The sequence below is a fragment of the Saccopteryx bilineata genome, chromosome 6 (genome assembly GCF_036850765.1).
Source record: "Saccopteryx bilineata isolate mSacBil1 chromosome 6, mSacBil1_pri_phased_curated, whole genome shotgun sequence".
Classification (NCBI taxonomy): domain Eukaryota; kingdom Metazoa; phylum Chordata; class Mammalia; order Chiroptera; family Emballonuridae; genus Saccopteryx; species Saccopteryx bilineata.
Genome location: NC_089495.1, coordinates 168050357 through 168068505, shown reverse-complemented (window position 1 = coordinate 168068505; position 18149 = coordinate 168050357). Strand labels below are relative to the sequence as shown.

The 18149-nt window shown below is 40.0% G+C and overlaps 1 protein-coding gene across 2 annotated transcripts in view; it reads right to left on the bottom strand.

The window, feature by feature from the left end:
- The window catches only part of RALGAPA2 (Ral GTPase activating protein catalytic subunit alpha 2), a 386122-nt gene that overhangs the window by 186185 nt on the left and 181788 nt on the right, over positions 1-18149 (bottom strand). For both annotated transcript variants that reach the window (XM_066237690.1, XM_066237692.1), the window contains 3 exons: positions 9678-9871; positions 8867-8965; positions 8469-8624 (listed from right to left, as the gene is read on the bottom strand). In XM_066237690.1, coding sequence (XP_066093787.1) covers positions 8469-8624; positions 8867-8965; positions 9678-9871 — 449 coding nt within the window. The remainder of the gene's footprint in view (positions 1-8468; positions 8625-8866; positions 8966-9677; positions 9872-18149) is intronic.

Sequence of the window (18149 nt, the reverse complement as noted above, 5' to 3'; positions counted from 1 at the left end):
AACACTGCATTTTACCTGTCCAAAGAACTTTATACACACACACACACAATATACACAAAACACATATGCATACAAGTACATTACACGTATACGTATGTATACACACATAAATAAGTAAATTTACATACACGCACAAACCCTGTCTATGTCTCAGTCCTTGTTAGGCCCTCATGCCCTTGCCCCTGGACTCCTACAGTGGTTCTCTTTCTCTGCTAATCGTCGTCATTCTCTGCTGATTATAATCCTTCCCACATCATGACTCTAGCTTAAACTTCATAAAATGCTTTTTTGTCATGTTGAGTGTTGTGCTCAAAAACTTTCAACAGCTCCCGTTATCCATCTCATAAGAAAGACTCTGAACCAGGGCTCTGCAGTACTACCTGGGTCCGCCTCCACGCACACATCTGGCACTCAATCAGTCACTGTGGTCACTGTTCCCTGAACATGGCTGGAGAAGGTCTGTGTCTCTGACATGTAAAACTCCCCCTGCTTCTTGTCCCACCATCTAAGTCCTATTCATCCTTGAAATCCTGCTCAAATTTCAACTCCTCTGTGAGTCCTTCCAAACTACCTTAACTACAGGAGTATTCAACACTAAAATTCCTCTAACTGGTGTGTCGCTAATGTGGTCCTCTGCACAGGTTGCAGATACTATAAGACATCAATTTATGTGCATCAGACCACTGTGCATACCTTTAGAACCCGATTAGGTCTTGACCATGGCGAGAAAAACTACCCCAGTGCAAAGCTTTTCGAACCTTTTCCCACACTTAATAAAGAACAGTGTGACCCTAATAATAAAATGCCTTAAAATAAATCAGAGGCTCCAATAGGAGGGGACCTTAGAGGTCCTCAGTTCCAGCTCATTCACTTGACCAGGCAGCTCATTCCCTTGGTCAGGCAAGTCACTATGGCCAGTGGGCTGAATCTAGCACCCACCAGGTCTTCTTTTTTTTTTTTTTTAATGAGAGGAGTAGAGATAGACAGACTCCCCACATGTGCCCCGACCAGGATCCACCCAGTAACTGTCTTAGGCTGATGCTCAAGCACCAAGTTGTTTTTAGTGCCTGAGGCTGACGTGGTTGGACCAACCAAGCTATCCTCAGTGCCCAGGGCCATGCTAGAGCCAATTGAGTTACTGGCTATGGGAGGGAAAGAGAGAAGGGGAGAGGAAAGGGGAGAGAAGCAGATGGTCACTTCTTCTGTATGCCCTGACCAGGGATCAAACCTGAGATGTCCATATACTGGGCTGACACTCTATCCAAGCCACTGGTCAGGGTCCTCACCAGGTCTTTTAGCTTCCAATATGAAGCTTCATTGTAAAAGTCAAATGATGAATATATCCTGAAGCTGTCTTATACCCTGCAGTCTTGAAAGATACATCTCCCCATTCTTAAAAAACCTTAGGAATAAGGCCTAGAATTAGTCCTATTTTTACTCATTGTACAACCCTATAGATTTTTTAAAAATTCTTTTTTTAAAGATTTATTTATTTATTTATTATAGAGAGGGGAGAGTGAGAGAGAGAGAGAGAGAGAGAGAGAGAGAGAAGGGAGAGGAGCAGGAAGCATCAACTCCCATATGTGTCTTGACCAGGCAAGCCCAGGGTTTTGAACCGGGAGCCTCAAGCATTTCCAGGTTGACGCTTTATCCACTGCGCCACCACAGGTCAGGTCTAAAAATTCTTAATTTTTTTTTTTTTTTTGTATTTTTCTGAAGCTGGAAACGAGGAGAGACAGTCAGACAGACTCCCGCATGCACCTGACCGGGATCCACCGGGCACGCCCACCAGGGGCAACGCTCTGCCCACCAGGGGGCGATGCTCTGCCCCTCCGGGGCGTCGCTCTGCGGAGACCAGAGCCACTCTAGTGCCTGGGGCAGAGGCCAAGGAGCCATCCCCAGCTCCCGGGCCATCTTTGCTCCAATGGAGCCTTGGCTGCGGGAGGGGAAGAGAGAGACAGAGAGGAAGGAGGGGGTGGGGGTGGAGAAGCAAATGGGCGCTTCTCCTATGTGCCCTGGCCGGGAATCGAACCCGGGTCCCCCGCACGCCAGGCCGACGCTCTACCACTGAGCCAACCAGCCAGGGCCTAAAAATTCTTTTTAAATGAAGCTTTTAAGTTAGCCTTCTAAAGTTCCTCTACTGATACACATCAAGATTAATATTTAATCCTCTACACATCTGTTGGACCTTTAAATTTATAAATATGCACTTTATCCTGTTAGCATTGAATTGAAATCACATAAATTCAAACACTGGTTAAAAATAATTGCTATACACAGATGAAGTATAGATTTCCTTGTACATGAGATAAACAAGGTACCCCCTTTGCCATCTTAATTCTTCATTCTCTAAGACTGAATACTCATTTATGTTTAGCCTTAAATATATTTACAGATTTATGTGTATCTAACATGTAAGATTCTAGTTAAAAGTAAATTTTCAGCAAAGAACAATTCTTTGAGAAGAGGTGATGCAATGATTACATATCACTGCATGATACAGGCTGTCTGGGGTTATTAAAAGAGTCAGGTATGGCCAATTTACAAGTACCATCCCTTCACCTTGCTTTCACAGCTCACTGCTGAGTCTTATGCTCACTGAGGATGGGCCCCTTGAGATTTTTAACAAATGACTGTTTATTATTATATTATTCCATCATATATTGCAGGAGAGGAGTTTGTAACATCTGTTAAGAAAATCACAACTATTTTGACTTCTATGATAGAATATTACTTTATATATGACTTTTAAAATTATGTGTCTTTAACACTGATAAAGCAAAGAGTTCATTAAAATATGAAGTGAAAGCAAAAAGTTCCTAAAACAAGTTATTTTTGGCTACAAAGACAGTAACTAAAATAAAAGGAAAAAGAAAAGAAACGCTCCAAGTGCATTCAACAGCTGCAATACGAACCATGCGGATCGTGTATCGCAGAGCCTAGGACAACACTTGTACAGCAGTCACTGCCTCGCCAGGTTCCTGCTTTCAGACAACAGAATCTGCTCTGCTGAGGTTTAGATGAAAGAGATTTCTATCAGGGCAGAGATGGCTCATAGAATTTCTACAAGTGCAGGGAATCAACCATGAACCCTCCGCAGTCAGGAACAAGGTGGCCAGCAGAACACCCAGGCGCCCCCAGCAGGCCCTGCAAAGATGCGGCTGCCTGCTCTTGTCGCCAGCGGGCAGGTGCCTGAGCAGGATGCCCACCACAGCTGCCGCCCACCACACCCACGTCTGCTCTCCAGGGCCACGCAGGGGCCTCTGCCAGATGCAACCTGGGCACTGTCAACCCAGCTGCCTGGAGCCGGGGAAACACGGGGTCCAGCTTTCTCACTTCCAACAATCATGAGGCAACCCAGGTGGGTGGGCAACGGGGACAAAGTGAGCAATGGCCAGGCTCACACAGGAAGTTTCTGAATCACACAAGGGTTATGCCCACACACCATTACTATGTTTCATCTATAGTGTGCAAAGAGGTTATTTCTCCACATGTTCGGAAATTCAACAACGGCAACTTACATTTTTAGTCAAATCATTGTGTTCAAAAGTAAGAGAATAAGTGGGCAAAGAAAAAAACGTCAGTATCTAAGGTATCAGAAAAATAACTTAGTTCCTCAAGCTGCTGCTGCCCTTCTCCTCGCCCTCTTCAGTGTCTTCTAAGGTCACACCTACTGAGGGCTGTGTGTCCAGGTCAGTGCATTACACAGTTTACCTCCTTCAGGCTGTCAAACAGGCCCTGTTAGTGCCTCATGCTACAGGGAGGGGAGCCAAGGTACACTGAGGTCACACGACCTGAGTCTGGGCACGGCCAAGACTGAAGCTCTGACCGACTGTCCTGAAGTCCACGCCCAATGGTTACACTCTTTCACACTATACTACACTGTATCACAACTCTATATTATTATGATGTCAATTTGTAACTAGATCGTTACCTCGGGGTAGAAAAATACGTATTCCTTCAGCTAAGAGAGATCTCATGCTCTTCTAGTGTGTTTCAAAAAAGGATAATATGACAATATATATGAAAATTACAAAGACCTACATTTCCCCAAATTTCCACATGTAAATTTTCAACAATAATTCTGCCTTAATGTAAGATTTTCATTTAAAATAGAATTTAACTTTGATGTATAACAGACACATTTCATTAAGACGTTAAATCTGTAAGTCATTGTTAAAAAATAGCTTACTTATTTTAAGCAAAGAAAACTTTCCAGGCTTTGATATATGCTCTCAGAAACATGAAAATAAAATTCCTTTCCTCAAATGTCCTTTTCCATTTCACACATATTGATCTTTCCATATGTTTTAAATAATAATGAAATTAATAGGAACTGTTCTTAATAAATCCAAATCACAACTCCTTTCATGTCCAAATTTTTGGGAAGACTGAGGTGAAGAATCTGCTTCAGCATTAGGGAAACCTAAGGAGACCCAGGGACAGCTTCAGCAGAGAAGCCGAGAGACGGCGATGGATCAGGAGGGCCGCCCTGGAAAGGCATTTGCGAGTGGGTGGGTGATGGTATCCCAACATGAGAATTCTGAGGAGGGGTGAGGCCAAGGCAGAGCCCGGGTGAAACGAGACGGGTGGGGGGTCCTAGGACCAGGGACTGTTTGACCCACTTGTTAGCTATGAATCAATAAAACAGGCATACCCTGTGGAATAAGCCAGGTCTGCCTGACATCTAATAGTCTCTTTAAAGAATATGTGGCTTTGGGCAAAAAATTTCTCAGTATTTTTTGAACCTTAGTTATTTATTCAGTGGGTCATGATGTTTAACTGAACTGCAGAGAAGAATGAAGGGAACAAGATCATGTAGTTCTCAGCGGAGTCTGTGGGGGGTACTGGGGAAACAAGCCCCCCATAGACACCCGGCGCAAAGGAGCTGAGCAGAGGGACGCCACCTGGAAGACCTCTCTGTAAGCAGGCTGGCAGTCCCACAAGTAACCCCAAATTTCATTCAGAATTTTTAGTTATTTTGAGAATCTTTATGATCCTGAATCTCTTCCTAAATGAGTAACAGAATCAATTTTTGAAAAATTCATAGTTGAGGAAAAATAAAGCTATTTCAAAGTATTTGTCTTAATCATGCTAATAAACCACAAGCTTACACTGTGGACAATGCTATTTGATAAGGTCATTGTCTTAGCTATTATTAAATTATTAGGTTATCAGAATAGCTAAAACTGATCTAACCAATATTAAAAACAGGTAACAAAAAAAAAGGTAATTTATTTTACATAATTAATTTGCTATCATATTAGATCAGCAAGTTTCAACCTTTTCCATCTCATGATACACATAAACTAATTACTAAAATTCTGCAGCCCACCAAAATATGTATTTTTTGTTGATCTGGCAAAAAAAAATAGGTATAATTTTCATTCATTCACATTGGATGTCTATTGCTTTGTTACCTGTTGTCTTTTTTTTTTTTTTTGACAATCTCAGGAAAAAGAGGGCAGTGCTCCTGACTAGTCAGGTGTTGCACATTTTAAAACTTCTTGCAGCACACCAGTTGAAAATCGCTGTATCAAATAAAGCCATGAGTTTACATGATTCTATTACAGAACACAATCTGTGAGACATCTATTTCATAAGTAGTTATTTTTTAGTTGAATGAAATCCTCAATTAATATAAGTACCCTTCTACCTGAAGAAAAGAATAACACCTTAGAGCTTATTTCAAAATCAACACTTTATTAGTCACTACTAACTTGAAAACTTTCAGATTTAGGAAAACGTGTAAAATGACCATGCCACACCATGATGTTCACAGGGGCCCGGGTCTTAAGGCAAATTTTAAAGCGCAGTGGTGGTCCCTGAGCCACACAGCTCAGCGTCGAGCAGACAAGTGTGCCACCCAGAGGAGAAAGGAAGAAAGTAACCTTGGAGTTTATTTCCGGGAATAATCAATATTAAAATTTATTAAAATTATTTGCTATTACCTACCTTATTAAAAAGTTAGAAAATTTTATAAAGTTCTCTCCGCAGGAAGAAAGCCTTTGTTTCCAGACTACAGAAGAGTGTGGCTGTTTGAGAGCTCTCACAGGACTGAAGCGGGCCCTGAACTGGCACTCGCCGCAGGGGCTCAGTTGGCCAATTGAAAAACTGAATTTAACTGCACTATTTTAAAGGCTTTCTTTTCTTTTTATAATTGATAGAACATGTCTTTCCAGAAGTACACATGAATTCTGGAACAGCCACTATGATCTACTTAGGCATGTGAACCCAAAGTTAAACTGATAACCAGAGATATTTCTTATTTAAATGAGAAAATTTTCTTTCATTAGAAGGTCTTCTGAGTACTACTGGCAAAGAAAATAGTTTATTTAGAAGCTCTGTTTGGCATACAGGGCTTCTAAAACATATACCAATAATTGTAAAAGGTAAAGCAAAACAGTCAATTCTATTAAACATAAAGAAATTCAGACTTCTAATGGCCTCAGCAACAGGCAGATATAAAACAGAGATATATGATACCCTGTTTTGTCTTAGAAGTCTGAACATTGGAAATACTGCTAGCAACGGGCCATTATTTAAGATTTACACATTTTACCATGAACTATAAAAGATCAAATTAACAAAAAACATGGTATACATTAAAAAGTGAAAATTATTTTAAGTCTAAATTTGGAAACATTTTCTACACTGTAAAATCTTGGCTTTTGAAATATTGTTTTTGGTCATCGGATGTTAACTCATTTTATCTCATTTTACCGTTTCATTTTCACTCTAACACACTTTAAAATAGAAACATAATTCATAATTCTCAACTGACATCTATTTATATGACTTTCTAGAAAACTTATTCTGGAAATACCACTTCCTGCTGACTTCAAATTTGTTTTTATTAGGTGAGAAGACTGTACAATTGATTATTATTTCCAAGTAAATTATTTTCTGCACAATATGCTTTCAAGAACAGCACTGTGAACTCCACCTTCCTTTCTTGGTTCTGTCACTTAGGGGTCTCATGATTAATCTGAGTTCATTCTCTTCCCTATTTATACCTTACTCTTCGACATGACCCAAGTTGCACCATTCTGCAAAAGATGCTTCCACCTGCAATGTGGCTGCAACATATCTGAGCACAAAGCAGGAACAGATCTACTTTCATGTCTATTTCGACTTGTATTTGGGAAATAAACAAGACATAGGTCGGTCTAAGTCCAGCCTGACACATCACTGTCCTTTACAATGCTGAAACTGGAGCAAATGTGACAAAAACAACTCAGAAGGTCAGCATGACTATTACTTGAGATAAAAGCTCAAGATTAAAGCTCAGATTGTTTATCAGGGAATATATCTCAAGAGTTTGGTTAGGAAGGTTCAAGTATATTCTGAAGCAACAAAGGAAAGTTGGTCAATCAGGAGAATGACCTCTTACATGTATGGAGCCTAGGGATATCAAAAAGTCTGTGTGTCTGCATCACATATTCAAGAATAAAGAAATACAGAAAGGATGGCTACTTAGAGTTCATGATTGATTCAAGTTCACGAACAAGTATCTACAATTTAAAGGGTAAATTCTAAAACACTCCTCATACCTCACACTGGTAAAGATGACCAAGGGATAAAAGTAAATGCCTTAATTCCTTAAATCTTTTCTATTCCTTCTTTCCATCTCCAGTGCTACTATCTTAGTTCTCATTATTTAATAAAATCTACATCTATTTAACCACTTCCTAATGACTATCTGTCTCCAGGCCAAACCTCCTCCTCTATCCTACCACGGTCACATTTTTAATTACATCCTCCCAACACAGTCCAGCATAATCTCTGAAACATAAACAAATCATAGCAGTTGACTGCTTGATATTCCCACAGAAAATACAGAGTCAGAGTGCTCCCGGTCCCCTTCGCCACCCACTGCCCACTGGCAGGGGACCTCTCCAGGGAGGGTGGCCAGCAGCTGGCCACATCCCACCCCACATACCCAGGTCTACAAGGAGGGGCTATGGAGAGTGGCTCTTTGGCCTCTTGGTTTCATCTTACCCACCAATCATATTTCTTTGTGGGAAAAATTAAAATAACTCCTTATCAAGAAATATCAGGACCCCCAATTTATGGGTCTTCCGCAAAAACATCCTAACTTTGAAAACAATAGTTTTCAAACATTTTTAAATGACCAGAATCATTTTCTTCAAATACTAGTAATGTGAAACTCTGACAAAAAGTGGTTGAAATAGTATTTTTGAGGCTGACAACATAGGCAGAGGTTAGATCATATAGAAGAGTACAAGCCCTAGAATAAAATTCAAAGTCAGTGGGGAGAAGAAACAGGGATGTGGTAAAATCTGATTTACATTGAAAGACCAGTGTGCTGTTGTGTGTAAAAAAGTCAAAACTACTGAGAGTTTTAACATTTCTGATGTATTTGCATAAACCCCAATTTAACCTGTGAAGAGTTATATGCATTTTCCAAATAATAGGCTATCATGATATAAAGGAGTAACAGATACCTGATCCTTGCTGGTTAATCCCAGATGCATCACAAGGTAAAAATGCACCAGAAAGTCTGAATTTGGCAGAACATCCTGGCGTCTGGTCATCATGGCACAGATCAGTCTATAGGCTTGTAGTTTGCCTTCCTTATATTCATTTGGCAAAGTTGTCGCCTGCCAAGAAGATGATGTTTAAAGATTTAATCAACTCTACATACAGAAGAGCATCTCAACATGTCATTACTTCTCAGTTTTCCAAAAGAGTTGTTTATGGAGACGGGGGAGAAGGGATGCACTGGCTTTAGTAAGACCCAGCCTGTCTTTGAAGCATCCAGTCTTGGGCAATTACATTTTTAAAAGTCAACTTCAGAAAGGAATAGGAAATTACAATAAAGGAATAAAGCATATCCACTTGCCTTAAACAGCCATGATGCAAACATTCTGAGAGGCGGGATGAGGACCGGAGGTGACGGCGAGGACTGGTTATCCAGGCTTACTGCCAGATTGTCCCGTATCTAACGCACCAAGGAGAGTTTTAGGGAAAGCAACACAGTTTACCCCAACAATATCCCAATACTATTCCCTGATCAAACAGTTGTTTCCAATAATATGTATAAGTTGAGAATCTACAATATTTACAAGTTTTTCTTTCGTCGTGAGATCTGTTGTCCTTTTGAATTGTGTCTAACTTACTATTTGTGGTTTTAGATCTAACACAAAACTAGGGCATTGTTTTTCCCTGAATATTAATATCTGGAGAAGTCTTGAACTCCAAATAAATGATAAGAGATGGTTACACTGTATAAACAATGAATCACATTTTTTAAATATATATGTAACATGAGGAAGATGTATGTTATAAACCAAAGCCAGAATGAAAATTGTATGCACTCTAATATTCTACTTTTGTAGAAATCAGTTCATCTCTAGAAATAAGACCATTGACAATAAGTCTCACTCACCAGTATCACTTTTATAAAAAAAATAATTAAAACTACTGAACAATACCCTATTCTTTAATATCCTCTAATATTATAGGATATTAAATGCATTAACTTCCATATTTATAAAATGACAAACTGCAGTATTATTTATTCTTTGATAATCAAACAAAAGAATCTAAACTTTTGTTCCAAGGTATGTTCAGTAGTGAACTGCAACACAGTTTTTATGTTAAACTAAGCCAGTTTTTCCATATCAGAATAAAAGGTAACATAGCAAAAGTACCTTTGCTAGTTTATACCAGAGTTCATAGAGATAGCCAAAAACTTTGGCATGGATCTTGGGTGACTGGATGTTATTCACATCTCCGAGGATTCCCAAGATCCTTCGCCATAACACAGCGGCCGAGTCTGGGTGCCAACCAGTGAGGCTGCCTCCAGCGATGATGCTGTAGTCATCCGCAAGGCACTCGCTGCTATCTATGGAGAAAAATGTGTGTCAGCCCTGCACACACAACTTTGATTTCATCACAGAGCCTTTTATCTGTAATGAAAATGACCAATTCTTGAAACTTTATGTATTCAGAGTAAAATTACTAAGGTGAAAAATTTCTATTTGACAATATTTCTCCTGAATTACTTTCTAAAAAATCAATTTAATATTTTAGACCAGTTTTAAATTTATAAAACATTACTAAGACAGTATAGCATTCCCATATACTTCATACTGAATTTCTCTCTTGTTAAACATTTTATATACTTATAGTACATTGTTACATTAAAGAACGAAAACTAAAACATTTTTATAAAGTCCATGCTTATTCAGATTGCTTTCGTAATTTTAACCGAATGTCTTTATTATGTTACAGGACTCCATCCAGGATGTCACAGTACATTTAATTGTCATGTTTCCTTAGCCTCCTCTTGGCTATGACATTTTCTTGGATATTCCTTGTTTTTGATGACATTGAAAATTTTGAGGAGTAATCAGATATTTTGTAGAATGTTATTTAATTGCAATTTTTCTGATGTTTTTCTCATGATGGATTTTTTTTTTCATTTCTGTTCCTGGAATTAACTTTTCTTAACTCTGGTGTTTGGACCTTTACCAATATTCTTGGATTTTTGTTTGTGAATGCTTTATTTAGGACTTTTGTTTATATGCTTTTAATTTTAACTAAGATGGACTTTAATTTTCCTTTTTAAATACGTACTTTATCTGGTTTCGTTATCAAGGTAAAACAAATTAGATAACAGAACTTAGGGAGCTTTCTCTCTTTTCAGTACCTGGAATAGGCAGGAAAAAACAGTTTCTCATTTATTTGAAGCTTCAGTAAAATAAGGAATTTCCGTTTTTATAAATCTATTCAAATTAACCTACTATATTATTTTAAATTTTTACATTGCTTTTGTAGTTCTGTTCTCTTTTTTAAACCCAATATTTCTTTTTTCCTTAAATGATCTTGTCCATGTGTCTTACTGGGTTTTTTTGTTTTGTCTTTTTTTTTTTTTTGTATTTTTTTTTTTTCTGAAGCTGGAAACGGGGAGAGACAGTCAGACAGACTCCCACATGTGCCCGACCGGGATCCACCCGGCACGCCCACCAGGGGGCGACGCTCTGCCCACCAGGGGGCGATGCTCTGCCCCTCCGGGGTGTCGCTCTGCCGCGACCAGAGCCACTCTAGCGCCTGGGGCAGAGGCCAAGGAGCCATCCCCAGCGCCCGGGCCATCTTTGCTCCAATGGAGCCTTGGCTGCGGGAGGGGAAGAGAGAGACAGAGAGGAAGGAGGGGGTGAGGGTGGAGAAGCAAATGGGTGCTTCTCCCATGTGCCCTGGCTGGGAATTGAACCCGGTTCCCCCACACACCAGGCCGACGCTCTACCGCTGAGCCAACCGGCCAGGGCCTGTCTTACTGTTTTTAACAGCTGTTTCTGTCTTCTCTAGCATATACAAGGATGCTCTTTGCTTTTTAAGTTCCCTTTTGACTTCTCTACATTAACCGTACTCTACCACTTTTCCCCTAATTTTTTGAACAGAATACATAGATCAATATTTTTCTCTTCTAATATAAACACTTAAACACATTTGTTTTCCTCCATATAAGTCTTCAGCTACATTTTAGAACTTATTTTTTAAAAGATTTTATTTATTGACTTTAGAGAGAGAAAGGAAAGGGACGAACAGGAAGCATCAACTCATATGTGCCTTGACTGGGAAAGCCCAGGGTTTTGAACCTGTGACCTCAGCGTTCCAGGTCGAAACTCCATCCACTGCACCACCACAGACCACACTCGAGAGCTTTTGATATGTAGTTTCCATTGTAGTCCAGTTTGAAATATCTTCTAATTTCTAATTTTCTTTTTTTTTTTTTTTTTTTTTAGCGAGAGAGAAAGAGAGAGGGACAGACAGGGACAGACAGGAGGGGAGAGAGATGAGAAGCACCAATTCTTCATTGTGGTACTTTTTAGTTGTTCATTGATTGCTTTCTCATACGTGCTTTGATGGAGGGGGGGACTACAGCTGAGCCCTGCTGAGCCCCAGTGACTCCCTGCTCAAGCCAATGACCTTGGGCTTAAGCCAGAAACCTTGGGCTTCAAATCAGCAACCTTGGGCTTCAAGCCAGCAACCTTCAGCCTCAAGCCAGTGACCATGGAGTCATGGCTATGATCTCACACACAAGCTGGCAACCCAGCAATCAAGCTGGTAAGCCCACGCTCAAGTTGGATGAGCCTGCGCTCAAGCTGGCGACATCAGGGTTTCAAACCTGGGTCCCTCATGTCCCAGGCCGATGCTCTATCCACCGCACTACCGCCTAGTCAGGTTAATTTCTTTTTGTACTTAATTTATCTGAAGTGCAGTTTATAGTTTCTTAATGTCTTTTTGTTTTATCATTCTTTTGTTCTTAATTTATTTCATAACATTCACAAGTGAATATATAACATTTACAGAGTATGGTATAGTTTCAAACTATGACATTTGCTGAGACCTACTTAAAGATGTAGTTGGTCAATTTCTATAAATGTTCCATGTGTTTTTAAAAATCAGCTGTGTATTTTAATTAAATTCAAAGTTTTATATATAGCCATTCAATATATATATAAATATCTCCATTAATTATATTGTGTAAGTCTTCTCGAATCTAATATTTTTCTTCTTACTGCATCAGTTTTTGAGAGTTGTTACTAACACTTTCCACTATGCCTCGCAAATTTCCCACAAATAAAGACAAACTGATTTCTAGGCAATCATTAACTCCCACGGAGTGTCACTCTGAGTACGTATGTTGTCAGTGCCTTTAAGGCCTAATCAAAAAAACTGAAGCACAACTGGAGGACATGAGGAACTCAAGTAGAGGAATGATCACAAGCACCAACAAGGAGCAAGAAGCAGTGAATCTGACAAGGCGCCAGGGCAGATCCAAGATGTCTGCAGTCTTCCCTGCACCCAAGACAGATGCTCATACTTAATACATTGGACACTGAAATGAAAGATTTAATAAGGATGACCCAGTGTTGTGGAAAGGCCTGACCTTATACAGAGGCACTGTTCCTTCTTAGGGGAAAACACATCTGTATTTCCCACATAAGTACCACAAAACCTATTGAAGAGACAAAATAAAATGTGCAGATCTAATTCAAAATGGCATTCCTAAACACTGTGCCTGAAAGAGAGGAGCTACAGAGAGCAAAAGCCTGGCTCTGGGCCTCTGGGTTCTCCGAAGAGACCCATCTTCCTAATGTTTAATCTATAAAGTAAGTGCAATGCCAAGCATCTGTCAGGCTAAGAAGGTCACCATGAAACTTTAATGAATGCTGATGAATCAACACAAGACCCCCAATGAATACACAGCATAGCATGGTATGGCATTTATTTTTCTCATAAAGAATAATATGATGTCTTTAATCTCTTGAGAGGTTAAAAAAAAAAGGGAATAAGACAATTTATATTTTTGTTTCATCCCCTAACCCCACCCCCAAAATGCAGCCATCCAAAATAGAGATCAGCCCCCAGCATTCCAATCACAAGAGAGCTTTGCTTAAGTAACACCACCACATGAGAAAGGCCAGGTACCTCATCACCTGCACATCTTTGCTATCTGCCAACTAACACATTCTCAGTTATGAAAGGACCCCGCAGAGAAAAAGTTTCAATACTGTCATGCTCTCTGGAAAATGTATATGTCAACGATAAAATCCTAGTAACATCCCCATCACATTACCAAAATATGTTGAGCCCTGGTATTTGAACTGACTGTGTGCTCAATATTACTGTGAACAAAATTTCAATGAGTTGAAATGTTTTTGCCCAAAATTATTGCACTTGTGGCATAAGTGATGGAACAGAGGCTGACATTTCTTTCTTTCTTTTTTTTTTATGTATTGATTTTTTATTTATTTATTTATTTTTTATTTATTCATTTTTTAGAGAGGAGAGGGAGAGACAGAGAGAGAAAGAGAAGAGAGACAGAGAGAGAGAAGGGGGAGGAGCTGGAAGCATCAACTCCCATATGTGCCTTGACCAGGCAAGCCCAGGGTTTTGAACCGGCAACCTCAGCATTTCCAGGTCGACGCTTTATCCACTGCGCCACCACAGGTCAGGCCAGAGGCTGACATTTCATATGTAGAAGGCTCCTGAGTGAGGCAACACTTGATTCGACACAGTTCAGAAAATTTCATGTTCACCTTAGAAGTGCCAATATTTAGTTTTCTTTTTCTTTTTCATGAGCAAGCTAGTATGATAGCCTAGTATTTTCTCATTTCATTATTGCTAAATGCAATAGGGCCATTAAAAGACGTTTTTTATTAAACTGTTTATTAAACGTTTTTATTCAAACAAATAAAATATATCACCTTTCTCCAAACATATACTGGTACATGATTTTAATAGAGCATTATAAAGTTTAGAAGTTTGCAAATATGGGAAAGATTTTAGTCATAAAGTAAGTCTTGGTAAGTGGTAAAAAGAGATACTTTTGACCAAATTATTTCACACAGCTGCAATTTTATGCAGGCTTGGTAGAATGTTGAAGAAACACAGCAGGCACATTGGAAGTGAATTTCCCTTTTGATTTGAAATCTAAAGACACAAACCCAAAGGTTCCACTGAAACACCTTAATTCTGGGAACAGGAAACTGGCGTGGACAAGAAGACCCAGAGTGGAGAGGCAGCAGGCCGGCTACTGTTCTCCCTGCCAGCACCACAGCCTGGCCCTTCCCTCCTTCCTCATCTGCTTTCCAGGGTGTAGTGTTAAAGATTTCAAAAGGTGAGCAACCAAACCGAGCATACTGAAGCCTAGTGAAAGTGCCAAAAATGTGTCTAACAGCAGACCACACTGACGGACGAACCAGTTCTGCACAGCTCTGGCGGCAGGTGAGTGATGTAATTTACGTGCACAGCTGTAACTAAAAGCAGACACTGTGAAAAAGTTCCTGTAACAATATTTGAATCTCACATAGTTTTTACTATTAAAAAGGTTAAAATTGAATTGTTATTTTTAGCTAAAAAAAAAAAAATAGCCTGAATAGCTTACTCATTCACTGACTCGAGTATTTACTAATGTTCCTCTCCTGTCAGGTCTAGTTCTAGGAGCCAAGAATCAGCTGTGAACACAAATAATGCCACCTCCCTACCCCCTACTTCCATGGGGAAGATCACTGACCCCTCCCCAATAAACCAAAATGTTGGATACCATTTCCTACTAAACTTTATCTTAAAACACATCACTGCTCTGCCTGGAACCTGGAGAGGAAAGACCAACGCTGGCTTTCACCCTGCAGGGTCTGCCATCCTTAGAGTTCTTCAAGTTCCTCTTAATAAAAAGAAAGTTTTAATTATGCTGAAGTTAAAGTAATGATTAATAATTTTCCTTCAGTTAGCTTCTTTTAAACACCTCATTTAAGAAAATCTTCCCTACCCCAAGGTCTTAGACATTTTTTAGAAGATAGTTTCTTCTAAATTTTTAAAAAATTTCCTTTTGATATTTAAGTATTTTATCCACCTGGAACTGACTGTTGAACCTGTTGTAAGGTCAGGATTCTATTTAGTTTTTTCCATATGCCTAAACACCTCTTCCACAGTCACTTGTTGAACAGTAAACCCTTCCCTGGCCACCTCTGATAATATCATGATTCCATGCCCAGGTGGATCCATTACGCATTTTATATTCTATTAGTCTATTTTTATATCTCCGTGATTACAACTTTCTTAAATGAATCTGAGGAGCCCTGAGGAGCCACCGCCACCTCACCCCGCAGGTGTTAAAAAGTACCAAAAGCTACAGAATCAATATTAATATTTTAAAAGGCTTAAAGAACATTTTATTAATTTGGGTTAAGGTATGCAGAGAAATTTTGTGAATAATCTCTGTACTGTGTGATTGGCATAACCAGGATGGCCCTTGGCATTGTATTGTAAATACAAAGGGGAGGAAAACATGGATTCCTGACATTCCACCACGCCTGTGGGGAAAGGGGTGAATGGCTAGCCAGGTACAGGAAGAGAAAAGCCAAAATAAACCTTTTTTATAGTAATGAGACATTTGCTGGCATTTGTCCCCATGGAAACTACCTCTCCCATGTGAATGCATATAGTTAATGTGTGTGACTCTGGACAAAGAGATGGCGGATAAACATTAGAAAATATAGGAATGTCTTTTAATATGTAAAGAGACATCTTTCTATCATTGTGTTGACTTGTAAATTTTGTTTTCTCCAAAATGATGTATGGCTTGCAAATTGAACATGGTCCTATCATGTTAAAGGGCATATGACTATAACCAATAGTGGTAAAGGGCACCTAATTGCAATTTTTGCTTCTGTACTTCCCACTTACAAAACTATAAAAAGTAAGTAGAACAAAGGGCCTGCGTGCTCTCCCTCAGATTTCTGTTGGAGTTGCCATTGCTTGGTCAAGCTACACAATAAAGCTTTGGTGTGGAATCGACAGATTTTGTTCGTGTCTTCAATGTTTCGAGTCCCTCCGGATTAGGCTTAAACAAATCTCATAGCAATTATCACATTATTTGTTGCTATCAGGATGTTCTCTGTCCTCTTGGTAAACTATTAAGTCAAATGTGGCTATGACATTCGTATTTTTATTTCTTAGAGCATCAGTACTTCTAGCTTATTTGCTAAATGAGAAATGAGGTCAGCAGCAATTCTGATTCTTAGCTATAAAGTTATAAGCAATCCTCAAAATCATTTCCTCCACAGAACGAAACTGATCCAGGTGCCAACTGACGCTCAGGCATCTGGCACCTCCAGACCAGGAAGAGCCGGCCCTTCCCTGGGTTACTAATCCCTACAGACAGGAAACACCTCACCAGGAAGTATCCCTTTCATATGCAAACTACCCAGTCTAAAACTTGAGACTTCCCAACTACCTCCTTTACCTGGTTCTTCCACCTCAGGCCAATATACCCCCTTACTGCAGTCCTCCCCAACCCCGGGCCAGCTACTGGGCAACCAGAGCCAGCCTCTATGCTCCAAGTCTGCTGAAACTGTTCAAACCAGCCAATCCTAAATCTGCCCTGTCCATTTCCCATGGAGATGGAAATACAGGCCTTTCCCCAGGTTCCCCCTTTTCCCACTGTCTCCTGAAAAACTCTGGTGAGTCCCTGTGAGGCACCGGCACAGCCTGCATGCCTCCTGTTTCTAGGGACCTGTGAGCACCAACGTCCTCCATCATGATCACTTCCATGTCCGTATCTCTTAATTACATACATGTCATTACAACTCGTCCCAGGTACATTTTGAAACAAATAACAATTTAGCTGTGATTTTCAGCAAACATGAAATGATTTACATGAGAAAGCAAATAAAAAACTAAACTGTTAGTTTGCCAGTGATGAAAGAATTTAAGAGTTTAGAAACAAGTTTATTGTTCTAAGCATTTGCTAATTGGTAGGATTATTCAATGAGAAACAGATACACTCAAACTGTTTGATTATTCTTTTTGCATGTCTTTTTTTTTTTTTTTTTTTTTTTTAATTTTTCTGAAGCTGGAAACAGGGAGAGATAGTCAGACAGACTCCCGCATGTGCCCGACCGGGATCCACCCGGCACACCCACCAGGGGCGGTGCTCTGCCCCCCAGGGGGCGATGCTCTGCCCATCCTGGGCGTCGCCATATTGTGACCAGAGCCACTCTAGCGCCTGAGGCAGAGGCCACAGAGCCATGCCCAGCGCCCGGGCCATCTCTGCTCCAATGGAGCCTTGGCTGTGGGAGGGGAAGAGAGAGACAGAGAGGAAAGCGCAGCGGAGGGGTGGAGAAGCAAATGGGCGCTTCTCCTGTGTGCCCTGGCCGGGAATCGAACCCGGGTCCTCCGCACGCTAGGCCTATGCTCTACCGCTGAGCCAACTGGCCAGGGCTCTTTTTGCATGTCTTAAAGGTCAGGCTAACATGAGTTTTATTTTGTACATTTATAAAGAAATCCTTCTCTTGAGAACAGAAAGTTAAATTCAGAACTGTGATAATCCTTAAACCTTATCACATTACAGTTTGTCCTTTTCACAGATGACAAGATGAACTATTGAACTGAGTGTACTGATTCTCTATATTAGTATTTCAAAGAAGAACTAAGTATTTCGAGGAGTTAATCATGACAGAGAGAGTGCATCATATACAATTACCTCACGTAACATTATTAAATTGAGCTATCCCATGCATATTCTGAAATGAGATCAAAACTAGTCTTTCCGAAGGACAGACAAAAGAAGTAATCACCCAGTTTTCTTTCTTTTCAATAAGAATAATTAAAAC